Source organism: Otolemur garnettii, unplaced genomic scaffold (assembly GCF_000181295.1).
Source record: "Otolemur garnettii isolate 467f Iridium unplaced genomic scaffold, OtoGar3 scaffold00006, whole genome shotgun sequence".
In the NCBI taxonomy this organism is placed as follows: Eukaryota; Metazoa; Chordata; class Mammalia; order Primates; family Galagidae; genus Otolemur; species Otolemur garnettii.
In genome coordinates this window covers 45269750-45295500 of record NW_003852401.1, presented here as the reverse complement: position 1 = coordinate 45295500, position 25751 = coordinate 45269750, and the positions used below count along the sequence as shown (strand labels likewise).

The following is a 25751-nucleotide window of genomic DNA, read 5'->3' as shown; positions in this document are numbered from 1 at the left end:
AAAAAAAAAAAAAAAAAAAACAATGTCCACAAATCAGTAGAATTCATACTACAAAAAACTACATGCCTATAACAGTCAAGCTGAGAATTAAACTAAACATAATACCCTTCACAGTAGCTTCAAAGAACATGAAATACCTTGGAATGAATACACCTAACAGAATGTGAAGAGGCTCAGCGGCTAGGGCGCCAGCCACATACACCAAAGCTGGCAGGTTCAAATCCACCCTGAGCCTACCAAACAACAATGACAACTACAACCAAAAAATAGCCGGGCTTTGTGGTGGGTGCTTGAAGTCCCAGCTACGTGGGAGGCTGAGGCAAGAGAATTTCTTAAGGTTGCTGTGAGTGTGATACCACGGCACTCTACCCAAGGCGACAACTTGAGACTCTGTCTCAAAAAACAAAAAATAGCAGAAGACATTAACAAATGGAAGAACATGCCACATTCATGGCTAGGAAGAATTAATATTGATCAAATGCCTCTACTACCTAATGTGATCTACAGATTTAATGCAATCCCCATTAAAACACCAATGTTGTACTTTGAAGAACTTGAAAAAATAGTTTTTCATTTTGTACGGAAACAGGAAAAAAATCTGAATAGCCAAGGCAATTATTAAGAAATAAAAATAAATCGGAGGTATCACATTACCAGATTTCTGTTTATATTACAAATGCATATTAATCAAAACAGCATCGTACTGGCATAAAAATAGAAACATAAATCTATGGAACAGAATAGAGAACCTAGAGATGAAACCAAATATCATCATCTGATCTTCAATAAACCAGACACAAGCATACACTGGGGAAAACAGTACCTATTTAATAAATGGCGCTAGGAGAAACTGGTTAGCCACATGTAAAAGGCTAAAACAACATGCACCTCTCACCACTTAACAAAAATTAACTCATGCTGGATAAAAAGACTTAAATCTAAGACTTGAAACTATAAAAACTTTAGAAGAAAGTGTGGGAAAAACTCTTAACAATATTGTCCTGGAGTAAGATTTTATGAACAAGACCCCAGGGGCAATTATAGCAACAACAAAAATAAATAAATGGGACATAATCATGCTTATAACAGTTCTGCACAGCTACGGACAATAAACAAAGCAAATAGGCAACCTTCAGAATACAAGAACATATATCTCAAGTATGAATCTGACAAAGGGCTAATAACCAGAATCTACAAGGAACTCAAGAAAATCAACAGAAAAAGAACTAATCACTGGGCAAAAGACATGAAGAGAATCTTCTCTCAAGAAGACAAATGGCCAACAAACACATGAAAAAATGCTCATCATCCCTCATCATCCAAGAAATGCAAATCAAAATCATCTTGAGATACCACCTAACTCCAGTGAGAACAGCCCACATGACAAAGCCCCAAAGCAGCAGATTTGTGAGGGTTAGAGTAAGGGTGCACCCAACAGTTTACAACTGTTGGTGGGATTGCAAACTAGCACGGCCTTTTTGGAAAGATGTATGGAAAATCCTCAAAGATCTAAAAGTAGACGTTCCATTTGATCCGTAATCTCATCACTAGGTATCTATGCAGAAGAAAAAAATGCATTTTAAGTAAGTACATTTGCACTCGAATGTTTATAGCAGTGCAATTCACAATAACAAAGATATGGAAACACATCAACCCACAGATGCATTAATAAACTTGGTATATGTATACCGCAGAATACTATTTAGCCATAAAGATGGAGACTTCACACCTTTTGTATTTACCTGGATATTGTTGCAAGGAAATTCTCCTTATTAAAGTATCTCAAGAATGGACAAGCAAGCACCTCATATACTCAATACTAATTTGAAACCAGCAGATGAACAACTACAGGCCCACAATAGAGGAAAAACACAATTCAAATCAAGAAGGGCAGAGGGGAGGGAAGAGGGGTTCAGTAAGCTCCCACCTAAAGGGTACAATGTATGGGGTATATGTGTGAATCTTTCACACCTCCTAGGTGAAAGATTCACAATGTAACCTAACTGCATGAATCCTTATCTTAAATAATCAAAAAACTAAATAATTTAAAGATTTTAAGGAAAAATCCATTCATGATTCCCTAATTGTAATAAAGCCTTTTCATTTTCTGTGTTCCCTTCTAATTTTAGCCCAATACATACACATTTTGCACAACTGTTACCATTTTGTGTAAAGATTTTTACATCTAGCTTTTTGTTCATGTTATATACATTTCATAGGTTATAAAATGACAACACAGTATTTCATCAGATAGATATAATTTGTTTTTTCATCGACATCTAGATATTTGGATTGTTTCTCATTGATTCCAACTACCAAAAAATATTACAATGAACACACCTTCACATATAAAGATCCTTTATTTTCTTTCTTTTTCCTCTCCTTTCCTTTCCTTTCCCCTCTCCTCTCCTTTCTCCTCTCCTCTCTTCTCTCCTTTCTCCTCTCTCCTCTCTCCTTTCCTTTCCTTTCCTTTCTTCATTTGAGACAGAGTCTCATTCTCTTGCCCGGGTAGAATGCCATGTCTCATAACTCAGAGCAACCTCAAACTCATGCATTTGAGCAATCTTCATGCCTCAGCCTCCTATGTAGCTAGGACTACAGGCACCCGCCGCCATGTCCAGCTAGTTTTTTTTTTTTTTTTTTTTTTTTTTTTAGTAGGCACAGGGTCTCTTTTTTGTTTAGGCTAGTCTTGAACTCATGAGCTCAGGCCATCCAACCATCCCAGCCTCCCAGAGTGCTAGGATTACAGGTGTGAGCCACCAAGCCTAACCTAAAGATCCTTTCTTAATTTTAAATTTATTTGCATAAACTCTTAAAAGCCATGTTTAACTTTTTTTTTCCACTTAAAAATTTTTTTGTTTTCATTTTCTTTGGAAATTATATTAGTTTGCTAGGGCTGCTATAACAAATTACCACAAACTGAGTGGCTTAAGCCACAAAAATTTATCGTCTCACTTTCTGGATGCTAGAATTCTCAGAACAAATTGTCTTCTAAGTTGGTGCCTTGTGAGGGCCTTTCCCCTGACTTCTGGTGGTTTTCTGGCAATCTTTGGTATTCCTTGGCTTGTAGAAGTATCACGCTGTTGTCTGCCTTCATCTTCACATATTGTTTTCTGTGTGTGCATCTTTCTGTGCCCAAGTTTCCTCTTTTTACAAAGAACACCGGTCATATTAAATTAGGGCAGCAGTTCTCAACCTGTGAGTTGTGACCCACAGGAACTGTATTAACAGGCTGCAGCATTAGGAAGGTTGCGAACCACTGAATTAGGGTCTTTCTCCTATGCAGTATGACCTCATCTTAACTAATCATATTCACAATGATCCTATTTACAAATAAGCTCACATTCTGAGGTACCAGGCGATAGCTCTTCAACATATGAATTTGGGGGTAGGGACACAAATCCAACCCACAAAATTACTAATACAGGCTTGTTAATAAAAACTCAAAAAGCACAAAAAATACCATGAGGTTCACCGTCTGTAGCACGGTGATTACCGTGCCAGCCACATACACCAAAGTTAGCGGGTTCAAACCCAGTCCCAGCCAACTAAAACAACAATGACAACTCCAACAAAAAATAGCCAGGCATTGTGGCGGGTGCCTGTAGTTCCAGCTACTTGGAAGGCTGAGGCAGGAGAATTGCTTAAGCCCAAGAGTTAGAGGTTGCTGTGAGCTGAGATGCCACAGCACTCTACTGAGGGCAACATAGTGGGACTCTGTCTCAAAAGAAAAAATACTGTGAAAAAGTGAAGGCTCTTCTCAGTCCCTACCAAACCATGCCACAGAAGTAAGCACTATTCTTTTTTTGTATCAATTCAGAGTTTATATTACACAAATATAAAACTCACAAAGCTACCTTATTACAACAAATCAGCTGGTGATTGGTTAGAGTTTATACTTCTTTCAAAACGTAATGCTGTCACACTGTATTTCTATCTTGATATAACACTTTAACTTTTCTTTTTTTTAGAGACAGAGTCTCACTTTGTCACTCTTGGTAGAGTACCATGGTGTCACAGCCCACGACAACCTCCAGCTCTTGGGCTTAGGTGATTCTCTTGCCTCAGCCGCCCAAGTAGCTGGGACTATAAGCGCCCACCACAACACCTGGCTATTATTGCAGTTTGGCCGGGGCCAGGTCCGAACCCGCCACCCTCGGTATATGGGGCTGGTGCCCTACCCACTGAGCCACAGGCACCACCCCAACACTTTAACTTTTCAAATATTTAAATAACACCTCAACTTCCCACAAACCAATATTTGCTGCTGTGAGAAGCCACAGATTAAATCCAGTATAATTGTTATTCATTAAAAACAGCGGAGGGATAGTCTCTCAATACCTACACATTTAAACTTTTTTTTCTCACTTGATAGGTCTCTGCATAGTCTCTGGAGTATCTCAGAATCATAGAATCATCAATTCTAGAGTTAAAAAGCCTTAAAAACAGGCTGTTTTTAAGTTTAGCTGATGACTATATTTTCCAAGTGTCTTCACAGTCATGTATAGGCCTAAGATGGTCTGCCACTTACTAGCTAGTAAAGTACTTCTCTAAGTCCTCTCATCTATAAATCTGGGTAATAATACCGACCTCCAGAGTTGTGACTATTTAAGAAAATAACGTATGTATGGCAGAAACTAAGCACTCGATTAACAGTAACACTACTCTTTTGAAAATCTTGGTAAAAACACAATATAAAATTTACCATCGTCACCATTTTAAAGTGTACAGCTCAGTGGTGTTAAGTATATTCACACTGTTGTGCAACAGATTTCCGAAACTTTTTCATCTGGAAAACTAAAACTGCTCCCGTTTCTCCCTCTCCTCTCCCCCTGTTCTACTTTCTATTTCTATAAATCTGACTACTTGAGATACCTTATGTCAGCAGCATGATACAGTATTTGTTAGCCCTTGTTTTATACATAGAAATGAAGGTATGCAATTTATAAAAGATCTCATTAGCAGAGCCAAGACAGATGTGCATTTTCTAATTCCTAAAGGATTCTGTGACTCAACTGAGGTTATTTTGTAGTTTCAGTTGAGCTATGAAAGCCTTCTGATAGCCAGAATTTTCTAAGTACTCCTTATGTCTTCCATACACTAAAGTACTATTTTAACCACAAAGCTTTTAAAAGACCTGGAAATCACAATTTATGGGTTTAAATATCCCTGGTTCCTTTACTGCTAATTTATAGAAACTCCAATGTTGTCAATATTAAACAGAACCAGATCTGATAGGAGCAACAGTCAAACTAAAACAAAGTATAATCTCTAGGTCAAAAAGAATAAGCCAGCTACAGTTACCAGCTCACAATGCCTGGATCCTGGGAGGGATGTCAACCCCCTTAAGGGTTTAGAAAGGCACATGTGGTCTGGGAAACAAATGAACTTCAAAACAGATGTAGAGATCATGCAGCCACGTGTAGTGCAGACATCTACACATCCCTCACCAGTGGCTATTCACTAGAAATACCTCCCACTATAGACATTATTGTTTCAATTTACTTTTCACAGGGATTTATCCCTAAATGTTCCAAGGAGCACTACCCAGGCAATTTAGGCTAAAATACAGTAAACCTATGTCATAGAAACATATATTAAATCTGCAATGTACAGACCTAAACATTCTCATCACTTCAGACTGAGGTTGGAGCACAGCAGAGAATGGGGGAAGGGAGATGCAGTGAGGGCTGGGGGATAGAAAAGGGGATCTGGTCAATGTTCTATCAACTAAGCCAACTGAAAGTTATAGTTTAATGGAAAGCCAACGTGATCATAAAACAAAAACAAAACAAAACAAAAATGTAAAACAGGTCATCCGGAGAACATCACCAAACATCTCAAACATCCTGTTCTTAATTGGCAATAAATGTCTTGATCTGGCCTATTTGAGCAGTGGCAACTTACTAAAAAACAATCCGATACAATTTAGAGTATAATAAGCAGAACTCCATCTAAATGAAATGGAAAACAAAAAAACCAAACAAACAAAGACCTAGCCAGGAACACAAATGGTATTTCATTTTATAGAGGAATAAATTTTCATTCTAGGAAGTTTAATAAGTTCAGTGCGCTCACATTAATGACTCAGGAGACAGATACTACTGCTCCGAAACATGCACATACAAAAACATAAATTAAAAATAAGACTTCATGTGTGGAACAAAATGATCACCCTGAATGGACTTGAGATACTTGAGAATGAGAATAGCTGTTATTCTGTCACTTTTCAGAGTCCTGCAAAATGCTAAATACCATATTTATGCTGAAAAATATGAAATGCTAAGAAAATTTTATCAGACTAAATCAAAACAGGATATTCAATAAAGGAGATGCCTTTTCATGATTAATTAAATGTATATGCTGAATTTGGCAGCCTATCACTAGGACTCCACTGCCCTAACACAGTATGGCAGGAAGATTTTGTGGTTCTCAATCTAGGGAAAATACATGTACAAAACTACAAAGAAATTTCCCACAATCTCTCTTTCTCAGATGCCTGCTCCCAGCCACTTTTTTCAAAAACAGACAAGAAGTGGAACAGGAGGGCTCAATTTTCATTGTATTTTCTGAACTATTATCTCAAGATGGAAGGGACACCCAAAGGCAGCAAGGAAGGCAGAAGAGAAGACGACAAGGTCTCTCCATGCCACTGCCCAGGGCACAGCAGGGACAGGAGCCAGGGGAACTGCAGGCGTGTGCTATCTCCTGCTCCTCTGGTACATTCTAGTGGTTTTTTTCATGGATCCACCATCTCTTTTCCTTACATTTCTCAGGCAATAGTGTGTTCTACCATGAAACAGAGGCATTACTTCTTACATGGAAACAAACTATCTAGTCTTCAGTTTTCCAGAGAAGATATAATGTCCATCCACTCCCCAGGATGGCAAAGCAGAGGAGAAACAGTTTCGCTATCTGTAAAGGATACTGTGACATGACACTCAATCATCCTCAACTGTCTTGGCCTAAGGCCAGTTCACACCCTCGTCCCACAGAAGCCAAATCACAAGGACTAGTAGACACAGTGGTATAAAGGCTCAGCTCTCCCATCCTGGCACAGGTCTCCCATTTCTACATCTGCAGGCACAGCAGAGGGTTCTCCAGAGACTGCATTGCAGCTGAACTTTCCTCCCCCCGCAAAGTTTCCCCTCCACAGCTGTCCTTCCCCAAAGCACTCCTTGAACACTAATCTCCATCTCAAAGTCAAGTTTCCTGAGAGCCCAACCTGTGACATCATCTCTCAAGCCCCTCACTCTCCTTTCCAGGAGAACTCATCTAGGTGGTCAATCTGGGAGAGGAGACTAAAAACCCCAGTCCCATCCATTCCCTTTCTCTGTCTCTCTGACCTGACCTGCCAGGATGTGTCCCAGCCTGCTGCTGCACCTCACTTACCCAGGCAGGCTTGCTCCCAGCCAGGGAGATGAATCCCCCATGCCTGGAGGATTCCTCTATCAAATCCAGAGGGACTCAACTAAACCAGACACATCACCTACAGTCTTGAATCTGTTTTAGGAGTAAAGGAACTGACATCCTGAGCTCCAACTGCCTACCTCTGAGTGCCTTATTTCTCAAATGGTTTCTAACACATAAGATAGTTATTAATAGTTCTCTGAAACCTCAACATTATTCTTGACTCTTCTACTTCCCTCTCCCTAATATCTAAACAGTGCTAAGTACTGCCCTCCTGTACCCTTGAATGTATTTTTAACACTGAAGCCATCATCTGACTGCTAAGTGTCCCCAACCCCTGTTTCAAACCCCTTCAATTAAAGCCTTGCCTTCCAGGTTAAGTGAATTCATTAGTATGAGCCATGTTGCTGTCACAATCTGTCCCTCCCTAAACTTTCCTGAATACATAGCATTTGATGAACAGGACAGCTCATTCTTATTACCATTAGCAGGAAAACCTTTTCTAACCTCTCTCTCCAACCACCTCAAATTACTTTGAGTTCGCTTAGTAGCATGCAGGCTCTGGGCCTCTGCTTACCTGGGCCTTTGTACTTCCCACTGCAAACTCACCTGTCTGCCTCTGCAGCCCACTGACCAGCCCTACAACACCCTGCTCTCCCACAACAAAGTGCTTCTCCCATCTCTCCGGGCTACCACAGAGTTTTCTGTATACTATCTACTCCTTCACTGGCAATGAAATTACTAGATCCTGCAAGGCATGGCCTTTATATCCCCCAACGCAGCATGCTGCACTTATGGATACACTCAGGATGCACTTATGGAATAAAAGAAGGAAGGAGGATTAAGAAAAAACTGGAAAACAGCAAAAGAGGACACAGGGAGGCATGCTGAGCATGGCAGACATTCCCCCAGTGTCACAGTGAAACACTTTGGCAGCTCCTTTGATTGCCCTATAATACTAATCTATAAACAAACTCACAAGTTAATGTCATAGCCTCAGAGCCCATAGCACAGTGGTTATGACGCTGGCCACATACACCAAGGCTGGCAGGTTCGAACTCAATCTGGGCCTGCTAAACAACAATGACAACTTCAACAAAAGAATAGCCAAGCGTTGTGGTGGGTGGCTGTGGTCCCAGCTGCTTGGGAGGCTGAGGCAAGAAAATCGCTTGAGCCCAGGAGTTTGAGGTTGCTGTGAGCCATGACACCATGGCACTCTACCAAGGGCAACATAGTGAGACTATGTCTCAAAAAAAAAAAAGAAAAACAAAACAGTGCTTGCTTTGGCAGCACATATACTAAAATTGGAATGATACGGAGAAGATTAGCGTGGCCCCTGCACAAAGATGACATGCAAATTCATGAAGGATTCCATATTTTTTTGGAATATTATGCAGTCTTAAAGAAAGATAGAGACTTTACCTCTTACATGTTTACATGGATGGAGCTGGAACATATTCTTCTTAGCAAAGTATCTCAAGAACGGAAGAAAAAGCATCCAATGTACTCAGCCCTACCAATTTATAGCTTTCTTATGAAAGCTATAACCCAATTATAGCTATAACCCAATTATAGCCCAAGAAGAAGGGGAAAGGGGAGAGGGAGGGAGGGGGGTAAGAGGGAGGACGGGTGGAGGGAGGGTATGGTGGGACTACACCTATGGTGCATCTTACAAGGGTACATGTGAAATTTACTAGGTACAGAATATAAATGTCTTAACACAATACCTAAGAAAATGTCATGAAGGCTATGTTAACCAGTTTGATGAAAATATTTCAAATTGTATATAAAACCAGCACATTGTACCCCATAATTGCATTAATGTACACAGTTATGATTTAATAAAAAAAGAAAAAAGTGAATGTCATAATTCTCCTAAATTTGTCCCAAACTATTTTTCTAATCTTAATTTCTACTTCTCCCCATAAATACTTTGTTCTCCAGCCTAACCTGAGTAACTGAGTACTCCCTTTTTCTCAGTTATGCCCACCCTTCTGTCTATTCAATCTCTTCTTTTCATATGGAACTCCCCACCCTATGCCACCATATTTTACCACTAAAATTCTATTCATCTCTTTACTGGTTCATCAAATAACTATTGAATGTTTACTATGTGTCAGGCCCTTGCATCAGCTATAGACAAAGGTCTCTGCTCTCACAGAACATGTCACTAGTTGGGAAGTAATGAGAAAAAAAAAAACATCAGGGATTGATCAGCACTAGGAAGAAGATTGTATCAAAGCACAGAGGACAAGTGTCTGAGACAGGATGACAAGGGGGGCCTCTATGAGGGGGTGAAATTTGAGCAGTGGCCTGAGAGGGGTGCCCAAAGGAGCCTTGTAGCCTCTAGAGCCAGCTATGGAAGCACATGATAAGCCCTAAGGAGGCAGCTGCTGGGTGCGCATGGGAACAGCAAGCTGGCCCCTACAGCTGGGCAGAAGGGAGAGACAAGAGACCAGCAAGACCCCACGGAGCCAGGTCATGGAGTGCCTGGTGAGCTACGCACAGACTTTCCATTTCATTGTGAGTGAGATAGGAAACTACTGCAGGCTTTGAACAGAGATTTTTTATTTTTTTTAAATACTTCCCGGGATGGGTGTGGTGGCTCATACCTGTAATCCTAGCACTGTGGGAGGCCGAGGCGGGTGGATTGCTGGAGCTCAGGAGTTCAAGACCAACCTGAGCAAGAGTGAGACCCTGCCTCTACTAAAAATGAAAAACTGAGGCAAGAAGATCACTTGAGCCCAAGAGTCTGAGACTGCTGTGAGTTACAATGCCTCAGTACTCTGCTGAGTGTGAAAAAGTGAGACTCCGTCTTTTAAAAAAAAAAAAAAAAAACCTTCCCAACTACAACTTGGACTTTACCTAACACATGCAAACAATATACCCTAATTGTCTGTATCCTCATACTAAATTTAAATTAAAAAAAATATATCTCTTCTGGCTGAAACTATAGGAAACTAAGGGTGGCCACAGGAAGACAGATAGGGACCCTGCAGTGGACCTGGGAAGGGTGCTGGTGTTGTAAATGGAAGTAGGTAGAGGCAGTAAAGCTAGTGAGAAGGGTCAGATTCTGGATACGTGCCACACACAGAATCAACAGGTTGGATGTGAGATGTAAGAGGAAAAGAGCAGCTAAGGATAACTCCAGGGTTTGGGACCTGAGACACAGAAAGGATGATGCTGCTTCTAATCAAGTTAGAGAAGCCTGTGGGAGGAACAAGTTTTGGGGGAAAGATGAGGAATTCATCTTGGACATGTTTAAGATGCCAAGGGACATCCAAGTGGAGACCTCAGAAAGCAGTTAGAGGCATGGAGCTCAGGTTGAGAGGTTCAAATTTTAAGCTTAGGACTCGGCAGCGCATGCGCACAGAAACACAGATGCTCACTGACTTACTAATTTGTACTTCTTTGATACCTCATTCCATATTTGATTTTTTAACAGATTCACCTCAAAACATAAGATTCTAGGGAGTCTACATTTTAGGAAAAAGAAAAGGGAAAAAATTATGAATTTTTAAAACTTAATTGGTTTTATCCACTCAATAGCTTTTTATTTTGTGCCTGCTATAAGCTCAAAATATACTGCTGAACAAAAAGACATGACCCAATTCTATGGAACTTAATGTCTAGTAAACTGACAAATACTGCTTAAATGGTTGCTTAATTACTTAAGTAAAAAAATGTTTTTAAGTGTTTAATTCAGAAATCAATGCAGGTATTTTTTTCAAGGCCAGTGAAAAGATTCAACCCTGTGCTCTGCCCAGCAGTTGGAGGCTAGTGAAAGAGATCTGTCCAATGAGCCAGGGTTGCCTCCAGTGTAGTTCAGCTGCAGGGCAATCACACATGTCACCCAGCATGAAGTCTAACTGCTTTCATTCAAGTGAGTGGTTTCACTGGGTCACGGCTGGTTTCATGGGTGAGAAATCTTTGGAAGCAATACCTTGTTTACTACATTACATCTGGCCCACAGCGTCTAGTGCAAAATTACTTAACCTTATCAGAAGAATTTTATTTCGTAACTTCACTCCATTTTAATAGTGTGATCTTTTTTGTTTTTTGCTCGTTTGTTTGTTTGTTTTTGAGACAGAGTCTCAAGCTGTTGCCCTGGGTAGAGTGCCATGGCATCTCACAGCTCACAGCAACCTTAAACTCTTGGGCTTAAGTGATTCTCTTGCCTCAGCCTTCCAAGTAGCTGGGACTACAGGTGTCTGCTACAACACCCGGCTATTTTTTGTTGTTGTTGCAGTTGTCACTGTTGTTTTAGCTGGCCAGGTACTAACCCACCAGCCTCAGTGTATGTGACCAGCACCCTACCCACTGAACTACAGTCACCACCTAATAGTGTGACTTTTATTACATCCAATAGTGTGACTTTTATTATATCCAATAGTGTGACTCTTATTACACCCAATTTTAAGTCTAAATTCTGCGAGTCATACCAAAAACTATTTTAGGAACATTATTTTTTCCTTGTAATTTATTTTTCTGAGATGGCCTATATACGATATTAGCAGAAAGTAAAAATCATAAAATATCTAAGCCATGTTAGTTTTTTGGGAAGTTCAAAAAAAACAATGAAAGTTCTAAATTAACTTAAAGAGGAATTTTCATGGACTGCAAATCAAAGAAAGAGATATTTTAAAGGGGAATGTATACATCAGACCTTTATTATTTTGTAAGCTTTAAGAAGGACTAAAGGTGTTCCTTGCAGGCTAGTCTCTCTTTTGGTATGATCTTGTGGTGATATTCAATTATTGGGTTTATGTCATTTCAGTCTGCCACCAGGCAAATGAACAAGAGGTGATAAACTTATATTATGAATTCATTTCAGGATTGTGCAAAAGAATAAAATAGACTGGGGCTAGGGAGAAAGACACCTTCTTACTATACGTATCTCCCACAATGAGTGGCAGTGGAAAAAAACAAGTATGAATCAGTATAAATTAAGGCAACTTTTAAGAAACTATAAGTATTTTGTTCAAGTCACTATTTATCCATAATAACCCTTGGATAAATAAGACTTTTTTCCCTGTAATTGTGTCATGTATCCCTGAATTTCAAAACCTTTAAAAAGAATAGTTTATTATGCCCCCGAACAAAAATGTCATCTCAGGATGCTGTGAAGTAACAAAACCCTGAAACAAACTGGCTCAAACAGAAAAGGGAATATATTAGAACATTTAAATCCAAGAGAAGCTTTATCTAAAATAAAGTTCAAAATATGTGAATATGACCCGTTTTCTCTTTTTTTTCTCAGGACTAACTTCATTCCCAGGAAGGCTCTAATCTCATGGTCCCATGATAACTTATGGGACTATGTGCTACTCAAATCATGTTCATCAGGAAAGATGCAATTCACTCCCAATCAGGCAAACAAAAGCTATAGGCCTGAATCTCATGGCCTTCACTCATACGCTCATCATGACCAACCACTGTGGCTGGAGGAATGGAGAGGTTGTATTGCATAAGACAGGTGGACTCATCCCGAGAACTCTCACCCAAAATGAATAATGCACAGCTCAGAAATTCAGAGTACTATTAAGAAACAGAGGGCCCACCACGGTGGCTCAGACCTGTAACCCCAGTACACTAGGAGAACAAGGCAGGTGCATCGCTTAAGCAAGACCCTGCCTCTAAAAAAAAATATTCAGGCGTTGTGGCAGGTGCCTGTCTTCCTAGCTACACAGAAGGCTGAGGCAACAGAATCACTTGTGCCCAGGAGTCTGAGGTTGCTGTGAGCTATGATGCCACAGCACTCTACTGGGGGGTGACAAAGTGAGATTCTGTCTCAGGAAAAAAAAATGCTGGAAAAGCAATTAAATATCCACTACATGTGTGAAAACAAAAATCCGCTTACCAATTAATCTAATTAACCTTGAGGTTTTTGGAAAATCAAGCAAACAGATATAGGTAGGAAAAATATATTGGTATTATTTGTGTTATTTTAAAAGTAAAATAAAATCAGAGTGGAGGTATGGAAGAAGAATGTCCCATACTCCTGATCTCATACCTTAATCTCACCTTGCCTTTGCTATTCTTTCACTAATCTCCCTTGAGAAGTATGCTACTTTTTCTTTTTTTTGGTGGGGGGGGGGGAGGCTGGGACAAAGTCTCACTCTGTCACCCTGGGTAGAATGCCGTGGCATTAAAGCTCACAGCAACCTCAAATTCTTGGGCCCAAGCAATCCTCTTGGCTTAGCCTCCCAAGTAGCTGGGACTGCAGGTACCACTATGCCCAGCTAGTTTTTCTAGTTTTAGTAGAGACAGGGTCTTGCTCTTGCTCAGGCTAGTCTCAAACACAAGGAATCCACCCACCTTGGCCTCCCAGGGTGCTGGGATTACAGGTGTGAGCCACTGCGCCTGGCCTAGGCCTATACTGTTAAGACCAGTTTAAACTATTTTAAGCTATCTTAATTATCTTAAGATACCCCTTTAATTAATTTTAATCCTAAAGTCCTCGCTTAATAGGGAATACTATGCATGCTTAACTTGTATCATTTGAAAATGTACAATGACTCAGAGACAGTAAGCTTACATCACTTGCTAAAAGTAATCTAAGACTCCACCATGGAATATTATTCAGCCACTAAAAAAGATGGAGACTATACATCTTTTATACTAACTTGGATGGAGGTGAATCACATTTTTCTTAGTAAAGCATCACAAGAATGGAGAAGCAAGAATCCAATGTACTCAATTTTGATATAAGGACAACTATGACCCAGTACATAGTGGGGGCTGGGGGTGGTGGAATGGGGGAGCAGAGAGAAGGGAGGGAGGGAGAGGGTTGGGGTCACAGTGTTTGGCACACCTCTTGAGGGAGGAACATGTTTATAAGAGGGACTTTGATACATGGAATTAGTGTAACCTAGATCTTTGTACCCTCAATGAATCTCCAACAAGAAAAAAAAAAAAAAAAGACTCCACCAGTGACAGACAGTGCAGATCTTACTCTAGGAAGAACTCCTGCTGCTGCACGGAAGTAGCCTGAGGATTGCTGTCTTGACTAGGAAAAGAATCCTGTGCAAGTAACCCCTACAAACTCACCTACCTCGCCAAGCTGGACTTGTCTGAATCATTCTTTGGCCTCTTAGCACTATCTCAGTTTAGAGGCTGATTTTCTATTCCATCCTGGGATTTTTCCAAAACACTTTCCTAACCTCCCCAAAGGTAAAGGGGCTTCCCTGACACATGGAATCTGCAGTGCCTCAGAAATGAGGCTTGGTCTCACATACATTTTTAAGAGTTTCTCTCCACTATCAAGCTCAGGAGCTGATGGAGATTTGTACTCAACTAGTAAACCTCTTGATGCCCAGTCCAAGCACAACTTCTGTCTAGAGGATGTGGCTTGTAGCTCATCCAGGCATAAAGTGTCTTTTAGGGGTATGACACAAAGCTCACAGAGGTGAGCCTTATGGGCAAACAAACCTGCCTTTAGAGTTCTGGCTTTGACAGTTCTTTCATAGAAACACCTTGTGCAAGAGGTGCCTCACCTTCTGTTCCACACCAACAACCTGGGGAGGCTTTAAGGCCAAGTTCTCCAGCATGACATTGTGGTACAGAAGCCTTTGGGCTCACCAGGGAGTTTCCATTCCTCCTCAGAGAAGGAAACGGCCCCTTCCTGGAAGGTCAAAGAACACTGAGCTGGTTCCCTCAATGTGGAACTGCCACTACTGCCACTGGATTCTATGAGCCCAGCAGGGTTTGAAGCAGTGGGCAATCAGGCAGGGACCTGGGCAAAGCCCTAACCACCGCTGCTGGTCTTCAGACCCCCAGCTGTGCAGTGGGGGCAATGACTGGACTCCTCTCACTGCTCTTGTGCCTTCCTATTCCTGATACCTTACTCCAGACTCAGTGCTGGTGAGCAGACCCCAAACAAGCCAAAATCAGAACTTTCACATGTAAGAAGGAAGTAAGCTTTAATAGTTGTTCATGAATGGATTAGCACTGTAGCTTTAGTCCGTCTGGATGTTAGTTGGTCACATGTCATGAAACAAGCAGTACCCCAAGGAAAGAGTGGGGATTCCACCACACAGAGGGCTGGCAAGGCTCCCTCATGTTTATATTTCCTTTCAGGAAATAAGCATGACAGTTTCTATATGGCCAGTAAGGAAGATTACTGCTTATGCTATCTAACTCAAGTAACCATAGATGGACACCTGGCTTCAAAAGATCCCTGAAAAGAAGTCAGAGATAAAAAATAATACTATGAAGTATTTCCTTGTAAGTAAACACTAGGAAATAGCAGAGCTGGCACTTCTACTGCGAGCTAATAAGTAGTTGGCAAAAATAATTTTCAAAGTTAACAGGGAAACTGGTTGAAATAATGAAGTTACATATCTTTTTTTTTTTTTTTTTGAGACAGAGCCTCAAGCTATCCCCCTGGGTAGAGTGCTATGGCATCACAGCTCACAGCAACCTCCAACTCCTGAGCTCAAGTGAGTCTCCTGCCTCAGCCTCCCAAGTAGCTGGGACCACAGGCCCCCACCACAACGCCTGGCTATTTTTTGCTACAGCCGTCATTGTTGTTTTGGTGGGCCCAGGCTGGATTCGAACCCATCACCTTAGGTGTATGTGGCTGGCGCCTTAGCCACTTGAGGCTTATTCATTCATTCATATCATACATTCCTTCAAAAATTTATATTGTTTCAAGTACTGTTCAATTTCCTAAACAAAGCTGATAAAAGTCAATTTTGCTTAAGGGCATAGTGGCCAGTGAGATTCTTACCAAATTGACTGATTACGATGCCAGTCAAAAATCCCCAAAAGTATCACTTCTTAGCCTTTTGGCTAAGATTAAGTGCAGTAAAATCTCAACAAAAAAACAAGTTATTTTGTTTTCTAATAAAACATGACAAGTGCATTCTAAAATGTATGTGATGGTAACGCAAAGTTCCAACACTAGCCATGACCATCTTGATGAAGAACAACAAGATGGAAGAATTTCCTCATGGATAAGATACTTAGAAGGCCATAGTAATAATGACAATGTAGCCCTGACACAAAGACAGTATGTTAGTCAGAGAGTCAGAGTTCTCCAGAGAAATAGAACCAAGAGGACAAACACACATATACACACTGGGATTCATTATAGGAAACTGGTTAACACCATTACAGAGGGTAGCAAGTCAGAGACCCAAGAAAGCCAACGGTATAATTCCAGTCTGATTCAAAAGAGAACCAGAAGAGTTGTTGGCTGAGTTTCTGTCTGAACACTAGCAAGGCTAGAGTTCCAAGAACAGCTGATATTTTAGTTTGAGTCTGAAGGCAGGAAAAGGCCAATGTCCTTGGCCCCAGTTCAAAAGCTGTCAGGCAAAAGGAATTCTCTCTTATTCAGGGGAGGGTCAACATTTTCATTCTATTCAGGCCTTCACTGACTGAATGAGGCCCACCCATATTAGGTGATGCACTCTGCTATAAACAGTCTACCAATTTAAATGTTAATCTCACCCAAACACCAGAATAATGTTTGACCAATCATCTGGGTACCTCATGGTCCAGTCAAGTTGATACATAAAATTAACCCTCACAGATACACACCACCACCAATGGACAGATTCAGGACCACACTTGCACATACAAAGACACTTGAATTAGGACAAAAGTAGCACCATAGATTAGTGAGAAATGATTCTTCACAAATGGTGCTGGGCAATGAGATATCCACATGGAAACAAAATGAAAACACTCATACCTTACACTGTCCAAAAAATGCAATACCTATAGTTTCCATAAAAAGGCCTATATCAGCGTATCAGCATGTACATAGAATTTCTACAAATCAGTAAGAAAAACATCAAGTAGACAAATGATTAAGCAACTTGAACAGATATTCCACAAAATAGTGAACTTCAGTGAAATACAAATTAAAACCATAACAGATACTACTATACACATCCCACAGAATAACTTAAACTTTGAATGTATGTCAGTAGCAAGTGACATGGAGGCCAGAGCACTCTCACAAATTAATCATATGAATTTAAATTGGTACCACACCATGGAAAGCAATTTGGCACGAGCTAATAAAATCAGAGACATTCATATCCTATATCCTGAAATTTCACTTCTTTATAAAATACATGCTTTGGAACCTTAATATATGTGGAAGAACATTCATGCCAACATTACTCCTAATTCTCCCAAAATGGAAAACAAATTTCCATCAAAGATAGAATGGATAAATTATGGCATATTGATGAAATAGAACACCACATAGCAATGAAAAAATGGACAAACTACAACGATAGTCAACATTACAGCTGAATCAAATACAAAATACATTCTGTATTCCATTTTCTTTGAAGCAAACAAACAAACAAACAAACAAAAAGGCCAAATGGCATAATTAAGTAGTAAAACCATAAAGCACCTGTAAACAAAAATCTAGCTAGTAGTAATGGATAGTGGAGGCCACAGGGGGAAAAAGGAAGAAGGGACATATGGGGGCAGGGAGCAGCTATGAGCCAGGCAGTGTCCTGTTCTATTTCTTTCTTTTCTTTCTTTCTTTTTTTTTTTTTTTGGTTGGTTGTTTGTTTGTTTGCAATTTTTGGCTGGGCTGGGTTTGAACCTGCCACCTCTGGCATATGGGGCCAGGGCCCTACTCCTTTGAGCCACAGGCACCGCCCCTGTTCTATTTCTTGACTTAGGTGGTGCTTACAAGGGTATTTATTTCATAACAATCTGGTAAACTTGACATTTATGTTTCATTCACTTTTATATGCAAGTTTGTTAGATTTTGTAATTTAAAAGATTTTTTTAAAAGAAGAATAAAGTAGAAGACTGAAGCAATCTGGATATTGCTTAGCACTGCATTTTGAAAGAGAATAATAAAGACAGAATATAGTCCTTTTTTTTTTTTTGGCCAGGGCTGGGTTTTGAACCTGCCACCTCTGGCATATGGGGCTAGCACCCTACTCCTTTAAGCCACAGGTGCCACCCCAGAATATAGTCCTTTTGATCTCTGTTCCTGGTGTTCTACTGTTTTCTTTTCATCAGGATAAAAAATAATAGTGGAATGGTCTTACCCAAAGAAGACGGGTATCCCAAAAACAGGGGGATAGGGAGGCAGACCCTAGAAGCCTCCTCCCTTCAACTATAGGCTATGAATACAGATTTTCTGGGTCCAGTACAAGGCTGTTATAGTGCCTGGCATGCAGTAGGTGCTCAAAAAATATGTTTAATGGATTCACCAGTAAAACTAAATTTTTCAAGAACCAAACACTCTGCCCAAAAAATGTAAAAAGTGTCCTGTGACCATAACCAAATTTGCAATTCTTAGTAAAGTCACAAAAAAGTTTATTAATGTTTTTAATACAACAGAAACTAACACATAACAAGCATCAAACAAAATTTTTGTTTCTTCTCTGTGCTAAAAACACAACTCTAACATTTTTGACTTTATTAATTTGATTTTTTACTGAACTTTATAATTTATAGACAAAAGTCTTGGTCTTTGATTGAGGCTATTTCAATTATACTTGAAATGCTCCAACAACACAGAATGACTTGACATTTTATCACCACAATTAGAAACTCCTAGCACATAAAGGCATAAATTAAGTATTGGCTGAATGAATTAACAATTTTTATTAAATTATAACATATAATTTTCACAGGGATGTTGAATGACTCCTTCCTTCACTGACAAGTTTCTTGAAAGAGTAACTAAACATGTATCATACCTGCTTCCTCCCTCCCCATCATTACTCCATCTGGAGCAATCTGGCTATTTCCTTTCCCCTCCCAAGGTCTTTCCTCTGAGGAACGCTTCTCAGGGCTCCTACTTGATGTTCCACAGTGGCCCTGTCCTGCAGGTGACCACTTAACACATGGCAACTGAGCACTTCCAATTTCAATCAAATTTAAATTTAAAAATTACATATTTAAGTGATAGCATTTGGGAAAAAGTGGATTAAATATCTTCCTAAAATTAATTTTGCCTGTTTCTTTTTACATTTCTTAAAGCAGCTATGGAAGATGTCCATCATCTATGGAGCACGTATGTATTTTATTTCTGCTGGACAGTGCTGCTCCACAGTGTTAGATATGAGCGTCAGCCTCCTTAAAGTGCTATTGCTTTTCTCCTTCTACTTCTTGGACTCTTCGTTCTATTCTGCAGCACTGATCACTTTCCCACCTGCTCTTTAATGTCAGCATCTCCCAAAGCTGTCTCTCGTGCCCACATCTCCTGTCACTATCTCCAGTCTCACCTCCCCCGACACTGCCACTATTTCCATAGGCTGCTGACTCCCAACTCTCTGCCAGCAGATCAGCTCACTTACCTGAGAACTTACATTCAACTACTGTCTATACATGTTCACCCCCACCCACCCAAGTATACCTCCATTTAATCTGCCATTACATCATCTGAATATTTGCCTCATCAATATCTTATAAATCTGGTCCCTCTTCTCCATTTCATTCAGGCCCTCACAATTTCTCACCTTCATGACCATAATAGTTCCCAAGGTGCTCCTTGCCCACTTCCCAACCAACTTCCTTTTTGCTGTTAGTCTCTAAAACTCACACCTGGCCATATGATTTCTCTGTTTAAATACTCTAATTGTTTCCTCATTCCCTTCAAGATAAAATAAAAGTTTTTAATAATCACACATAAAGCTTGGTGTTTGCCCGTCTCTCTGTCTTCATGCTTCATCACCAAGCTCACAGAACCCCAAGCCCAGGCATATCTACCCACCTGCCCTTAGTTGAGTACAGCATGTGCTTTCTCATCACCGTACTGCATATGCTCCCTTTTCTGCTGCCAGGTATATTCTAAGTCTATTCTTGCTCTGCTACCTATCCTTTAGAACTCAGCTTATAGATCACCTCCCCCAGCAAATTTCTCTAAACGCCCAAGTCTGAGCAACTGCCCCCTTTCTATGCCACAATCGCGCCTACACACAGATCTCTCTATCAATAACAACCCAACCACACTAGACTGACCTGGTTACCAGTCTGTTAATTCCCTGAAGGCAGGAATTAAGAACTTTACTTTCCTGCACTATACCTAATAAGTACCTATGAATAAATGGACATACTATTAAATAAGAGAAAACCACAGATTAAAATGTGAGGCCAGAAATTTAAAAACAGACTAATAAAGCCATGATTTAAATGAAGAAAGTTAACCCAGTCACCCTAAAAACACTTTATTAAATGGCCTATTTCAGGATTTAATGAGCTAACCAATACAAAATTACATGTTAAATAATCACTGAAATGTCAAGTACTCAATAAAACAATTTAAAAAATACAAACTAAATACGTTATTCTATTTCTATAGCTTTGCTTTTTACACACCCCTTCTTTCCTAACTCTACTTATCAGTTCCTTTGTTCAGCTCTGTACATTAATTTCCTTTCTAATTAAAGTTTGTAATCTTTCTTTCCCTTCACTAATCCCTTTCATTTTTACTGCCCCTTCTATTTATCTTTTAATCTAACAGAAAAATATAAATACTGCCTTTATCATTTCTGTTAGCAATTTTACCCAAAACAAAGGAATCGTAAAAGGCAGTGAATGAAATGATATCACCAGTCAGATTGATAGACAAAACCACATGCATCAATCTGGATGGGTGATTTCATAATACTAAGCAGCTAATCTGAACCATATGCACACTAAGTGGGGTCTGACAGGCACCAGCAAGTCCTCAGGCTGTTGCTGCAGTCAAACAGTGGGGCTAACAGAAAAGAACAGCCAACTGGTGGTGAGGGCAGCTGCCACTGCCCTACATCCTTCTCCAACTTATGCCTGCCCTTCAAGAGGAAGCAAAAACAGACAGGGGAAATCCAGAAAGCTGTCAGCTATCTAGACTAGCACAGTAGGTCACACTCACTTGACAGTGTGAGCAGCAGTGGCCGAGTAGCACCAAGTACTAGTCATTGGGCACACTGGCCCAGAACCCATTTTAGAACGCAAAATAAAGACTGCTGCCTCCTGAGCACTGCTGAATTTTCATTTTGCTACATTCTGAGAGAGGCAGAGAAATAACTGGAGAGAAATTATATAAATATTTAAGCTAGGTCATAAGGGGAAAACAATTTTTTTGAAGGATAGTAATTGCTAAAGGGAAATGCCATACATTCTTTTAATTACCTGAAAATAGCTTTCCCAAATCACTCAGGGTCAGGTCTTAGTAAGCACAGGGAAGTTCACCTTAAGGACCAGTATCTTTTGGAATTCACAGTCAAGCAAAATTGAAATCTCTTGAAAAACTTTATACTCAGCAGGATAATGTAACAGTGAAGGGTATGTTGGAAGAAGTTTCTAAAACATGACTGAACTGGACCCACCAAAAAGTATAAAGTAGCACCTTTAAGTGATTGATTTAATTCAAAATGGTACAGATCAAGATTCACTCTCTTACCTGTACCCAGGAGTTAAGTTTTGATTCTCCAGAATTCTGTGGTTGTTTGTTAATCAGACAACATAAGCAACACATTAGAATTTTTTGGCTTTCATCTGCAAAAAGAAAAACTAAAATGAGTAAAAATCAAATAGAAAGAAAAAAATAATCAGTTTAAAATGTTTTTTAACATTATACTTAGGAAAATCTCAAACTACTAAGTTCACAAACTAAGTATCCAGACACATGTGTGAAACTTAACTTTGTGGGTTTCTCTCTTCTTGTGGGTTTGGGATCACTTATGGTTAGCTCTTGTGTGGTCAATTCCCTTCTGTAACAGCAGCACTTTTTAAAGCCAAATGAGAATGATGGAAAGAACTAAAACAACCAGGTTTTTCTCAAGATGAGTTTTTTATTTCACATTTCAAACCATTAGTAATTTCAATCTTTTTAAGGAAACGTAACTGCTATAGTCAGTCAGTAGTCAAAAATTCTGATTTAATATTTTAAATTTCTAATTTGCTAAAATGCCTTCATTTATTAAAAACAAATTTTGCTATATGCGTGAAAAAAAATATATATATATAACATGCATACACACACACACACATATATATTTATTTTAAAATATATTCTTAGTACCAAACAGTATGGATATAATAGAAGCCTCTGACATGCTTCTAATTTGTCACTCTAAAACTTAAAACTTTACCAAATATGTGATGAATGCTGAACTTTGAAATCTTACATTTGGTGGGAACATCTATAAGCCACTTACTTTTTCCTCTGTGGTGACTGAGTCTATTCCAGCTACAGATTTATAACATTGTTAAGAAACAAAAAAGAGGCCTAGAAATAGAAGATATCGGGGCCTGCACTAGAGCAAAGTAACTTCAGAATATATAGTAAGGCCACAGGGTGAGGCTGAGACACCCAGCACTTAGAATCAGTGCTCTCTACCTTCTCATCTTCGGCTATCTAATACACAGGAGCTTCTGAGGGCTTCACTGACCAAGAAATAAAGACAATACAAACTACCGTATGCTACCTCTGTATTTTCATTCACAAACCAAAGGATGCTAACAGTAATTTTTAAACCCGTTTTTCCCCCATGAACATCCATAAACTTATGCTTTCCCAATACTTAACATCCCTGAACAAACTTTACCAGAGGTTATTCTGAGGACATTCATTCTTTTCCTAGCTTTTACGAGCTCAAATAAAGCATTATAAGGCACTGGCTTGCCTAAAATCAGTTCATTTCAGGAGTCATATAATTTAACCTCTAAAAATCCTAGGGTTCTTTAGGTTTAACCAATGTCACTGATTAAAAATGTGACTGCTGTACTTCCCACAGTTTAAGTATTAGAAGAAATTCTAAGTAGCTTCATGTAGCAAGTGTGTGACAGACACATTCAATGATATGCTTACAAAAGTAGGTGGTTAAAAAGAATGTACCCTGATGAAGAGCATTTCTTAAAAAGGACGGAAGGAACGGGGGCTTAGTTTATGCAGTTGAAATCTAAAAGAATTCAAAAGCTGGGAGTTTTCCCTCAGGTGTTCAGTGATTCTGCACACTTGGTTCAACAAGTGCATAGTTTTTTTTCTCAAACAGAAGAGAAGAGGGAAGGGGAGAGGAAGGGAGAAAAGACAGAGGAACTTGCATCCAGCCTTTAGGAGCTGCCTTTCTCTGCCCAGAGTCAAGGTACTGAAATGCACTAAAAACATACTGCTAAAGAACTTACAGCTGACTTTGCTTTGGGATTTACATACACAAGTCATCACTTGTTATTCATGAGTGCCACCAGCACTTAGGGGATGCCACCTGTCAAGCTCCCCTGAGACTGGGCTGAACTGGAGGACAAGTTAAGTGAGAAGGGAAACATCCGGGGATCCACTGTAGGGGCAGTCACTGACAACAGATCTTAAGTATAAATATGGATTCTAAAAATGAGTGGAGGGGAAAGAAATATAACAGCATTTGCCAACATGTATTTCAATATATCAAATATACTTTTTGATACACTGAACTGAAATTCCAAACGAAAGCCAAACTAATTCTTTAATTCTACAGTTTAAAAGTATGAAGGCAGCAAAATTTTATGAGACAATAAATACTTATTATTATAAGCTGCTAAGATCTGGAGGAAACTGTTCCATAGAATAGACAGCAAATTATGAGGAAGAGGGGATACAGCTGTTATGGTTAATCCAGAGGGTGAAGCTAGAGCCAAGGGACCAGGTTTTAGGAGGTGATAGTAGTATTCGTAGGCAGAGGACGTCACTGAATAAAGGGTGTTCTCTCCTTTCCCATTATTATCTATTTTTTCTCTTCTCTTTTTAGAATGAGTTTCCAAATCATTCTTCCTGCCTTATTACCCTTTTATTCTGATTCTGTTCTCAATCAATACTATGCATGACTGGCTTATTTCTACGATGAAAACTGCTTTTACTACATTCACAAAGTAATTTTGATATTATAAAACCATATGAAATTATCCCTTCTGAGAAGAAAGTGCCCAACTAGTGAGAACAGCAGTGGTGACGTAGGCAGGATTTAACTGCTCACGGTTTTATGCCTGTCAGTTGCTGCCATGAGCTCAGAACCAAAGATATCTCCTCAAGTAGGAAACTGAACTTTAAGGGCAGTTCAAAAGGTAACATAAGCCTTGAAAGACAAGGGAATGGAGAATTTGTTTCTGGTTGTCATCAGAGGGGGCCAATGTAATGCAGATAAGGTGCAAAGGAAAGATCACAGACAGATACAAATTGAAGGGCATAGGGATAAATCACTCCAACCTATCTCTCACTTTCACAAAAATATAAGACCCAGTCTGTTTAGTAGCTTGTTATAGAGAACACCATTTCACCAATTGTCCTCTAAGAGGGGGCTCTCCATGAAACCCTTCTTCCCCTCAGCAACTATTGCTCCCTGCTCCATTCACAATAGGAACCACCACACTGGGTCAGGTTGATCTGTTTAGATCTCTTTTTTGCCTGAATGCAAGTTCTCAATGGGCAAAAATTGTGAGCCATGTTTTCCTAGGGTCTGCCATACCAAAAAAACCCCAAAACTTAACATGTATATGTCGAGTGAACAACACATACTCAAGTAAAGCTGGTAATGCCAAGACTGGAACACTTCAACCACAATGGGGACAGAATGTTATCAACAAGGTGGACTTCAGAGTCACATGAGGAGTGGGGTCCTGGCTCTTATTTGTTTTGTATTTTGAGGAGAGTGTCTTATTTACTCTAACCCATAATTATCTGTCTTGCAAGATTGTCAATGAGAACTCAATAAAATCTACTATGTATTTCACAGACAACAGTGTCCAGCACAAAGCGAGCAATGCCTTATACCCTACAACACAAACTTTCCCACATTTAAATATTTCTAAATTGAGGATGTAACTTATATCCACTATACATACTTAAAGGGCACAGTATTTCATTTATTAAAGTTATTAAATCTACAAAGTTATTAAATCTATGAAGCATCTAACAATGAGTGGTGATTCTAAATGAAGTCATACAATGATTTCTTTTCCTTTTTCCTGACATCAGCATTGGCCTACCACAACGTTGGTTTTTTTTTGCAGTTTTTGGCCAGGGCTGGGTTTGAACCCGCCACCTCCAGCATATGGGGCCAGCACCCTACTCCTTTGAGCCACAGGTGCCACCCCCACAATGTTCTTCAAATTATTGATTATGATATGCCAGGGGTTGTAAAGTCAGTTTGGGGTCATGAACACTATTTTCTTTTTTATTAAATCATAGCTGTGTACATTAATAAAATCCTAGGGTACAATGTGCTGATTTTATATACAATTTGAAATGTTTTCATCAAACTGGTTAACATAGCCTTCACCGCATTTTCTTAGTTATTGTGTTAAGACATTTATATTCGGCTTGGCACCTGTGGCTCAAGCGGCTAAGGCTCCAGCCACATACACCTAAGGTGGCAGGTTCGAATCCAGCCCGG

General features: G+C 39.7%; 1 protein-coding gene and 1 non-coding gene across 2 annotated transcripts in view; one reads left to right on the top strand and one right to left on the bottom strand.

Moving 5' to 3' along the window:
* FANCC (Fanconi anemia complementation group C) overlaps positions 1–25751 on the bottom strand; it is a 261505-nt gene that overhangs the window by 149241 nt on the left and 86513 nt on the right. Inside the window, exon 4 of the mRNA XM_003783068.3 lies at positions 21788–21882. Coding sequence (XP_003783116.3) covers positions 21788–21882 — 95 coding nt within the window. The remainder of the gene's footprint in view (positions 1–21787; positions 21883–25751) is intronic.
* Positions 8685–8791, top strand: LOC111722953. The gene has a single exon (XR_002771576.1). It is a non-coding gene; the product is annotated as a U6 spliceosomal RNA (small nuclear RNA).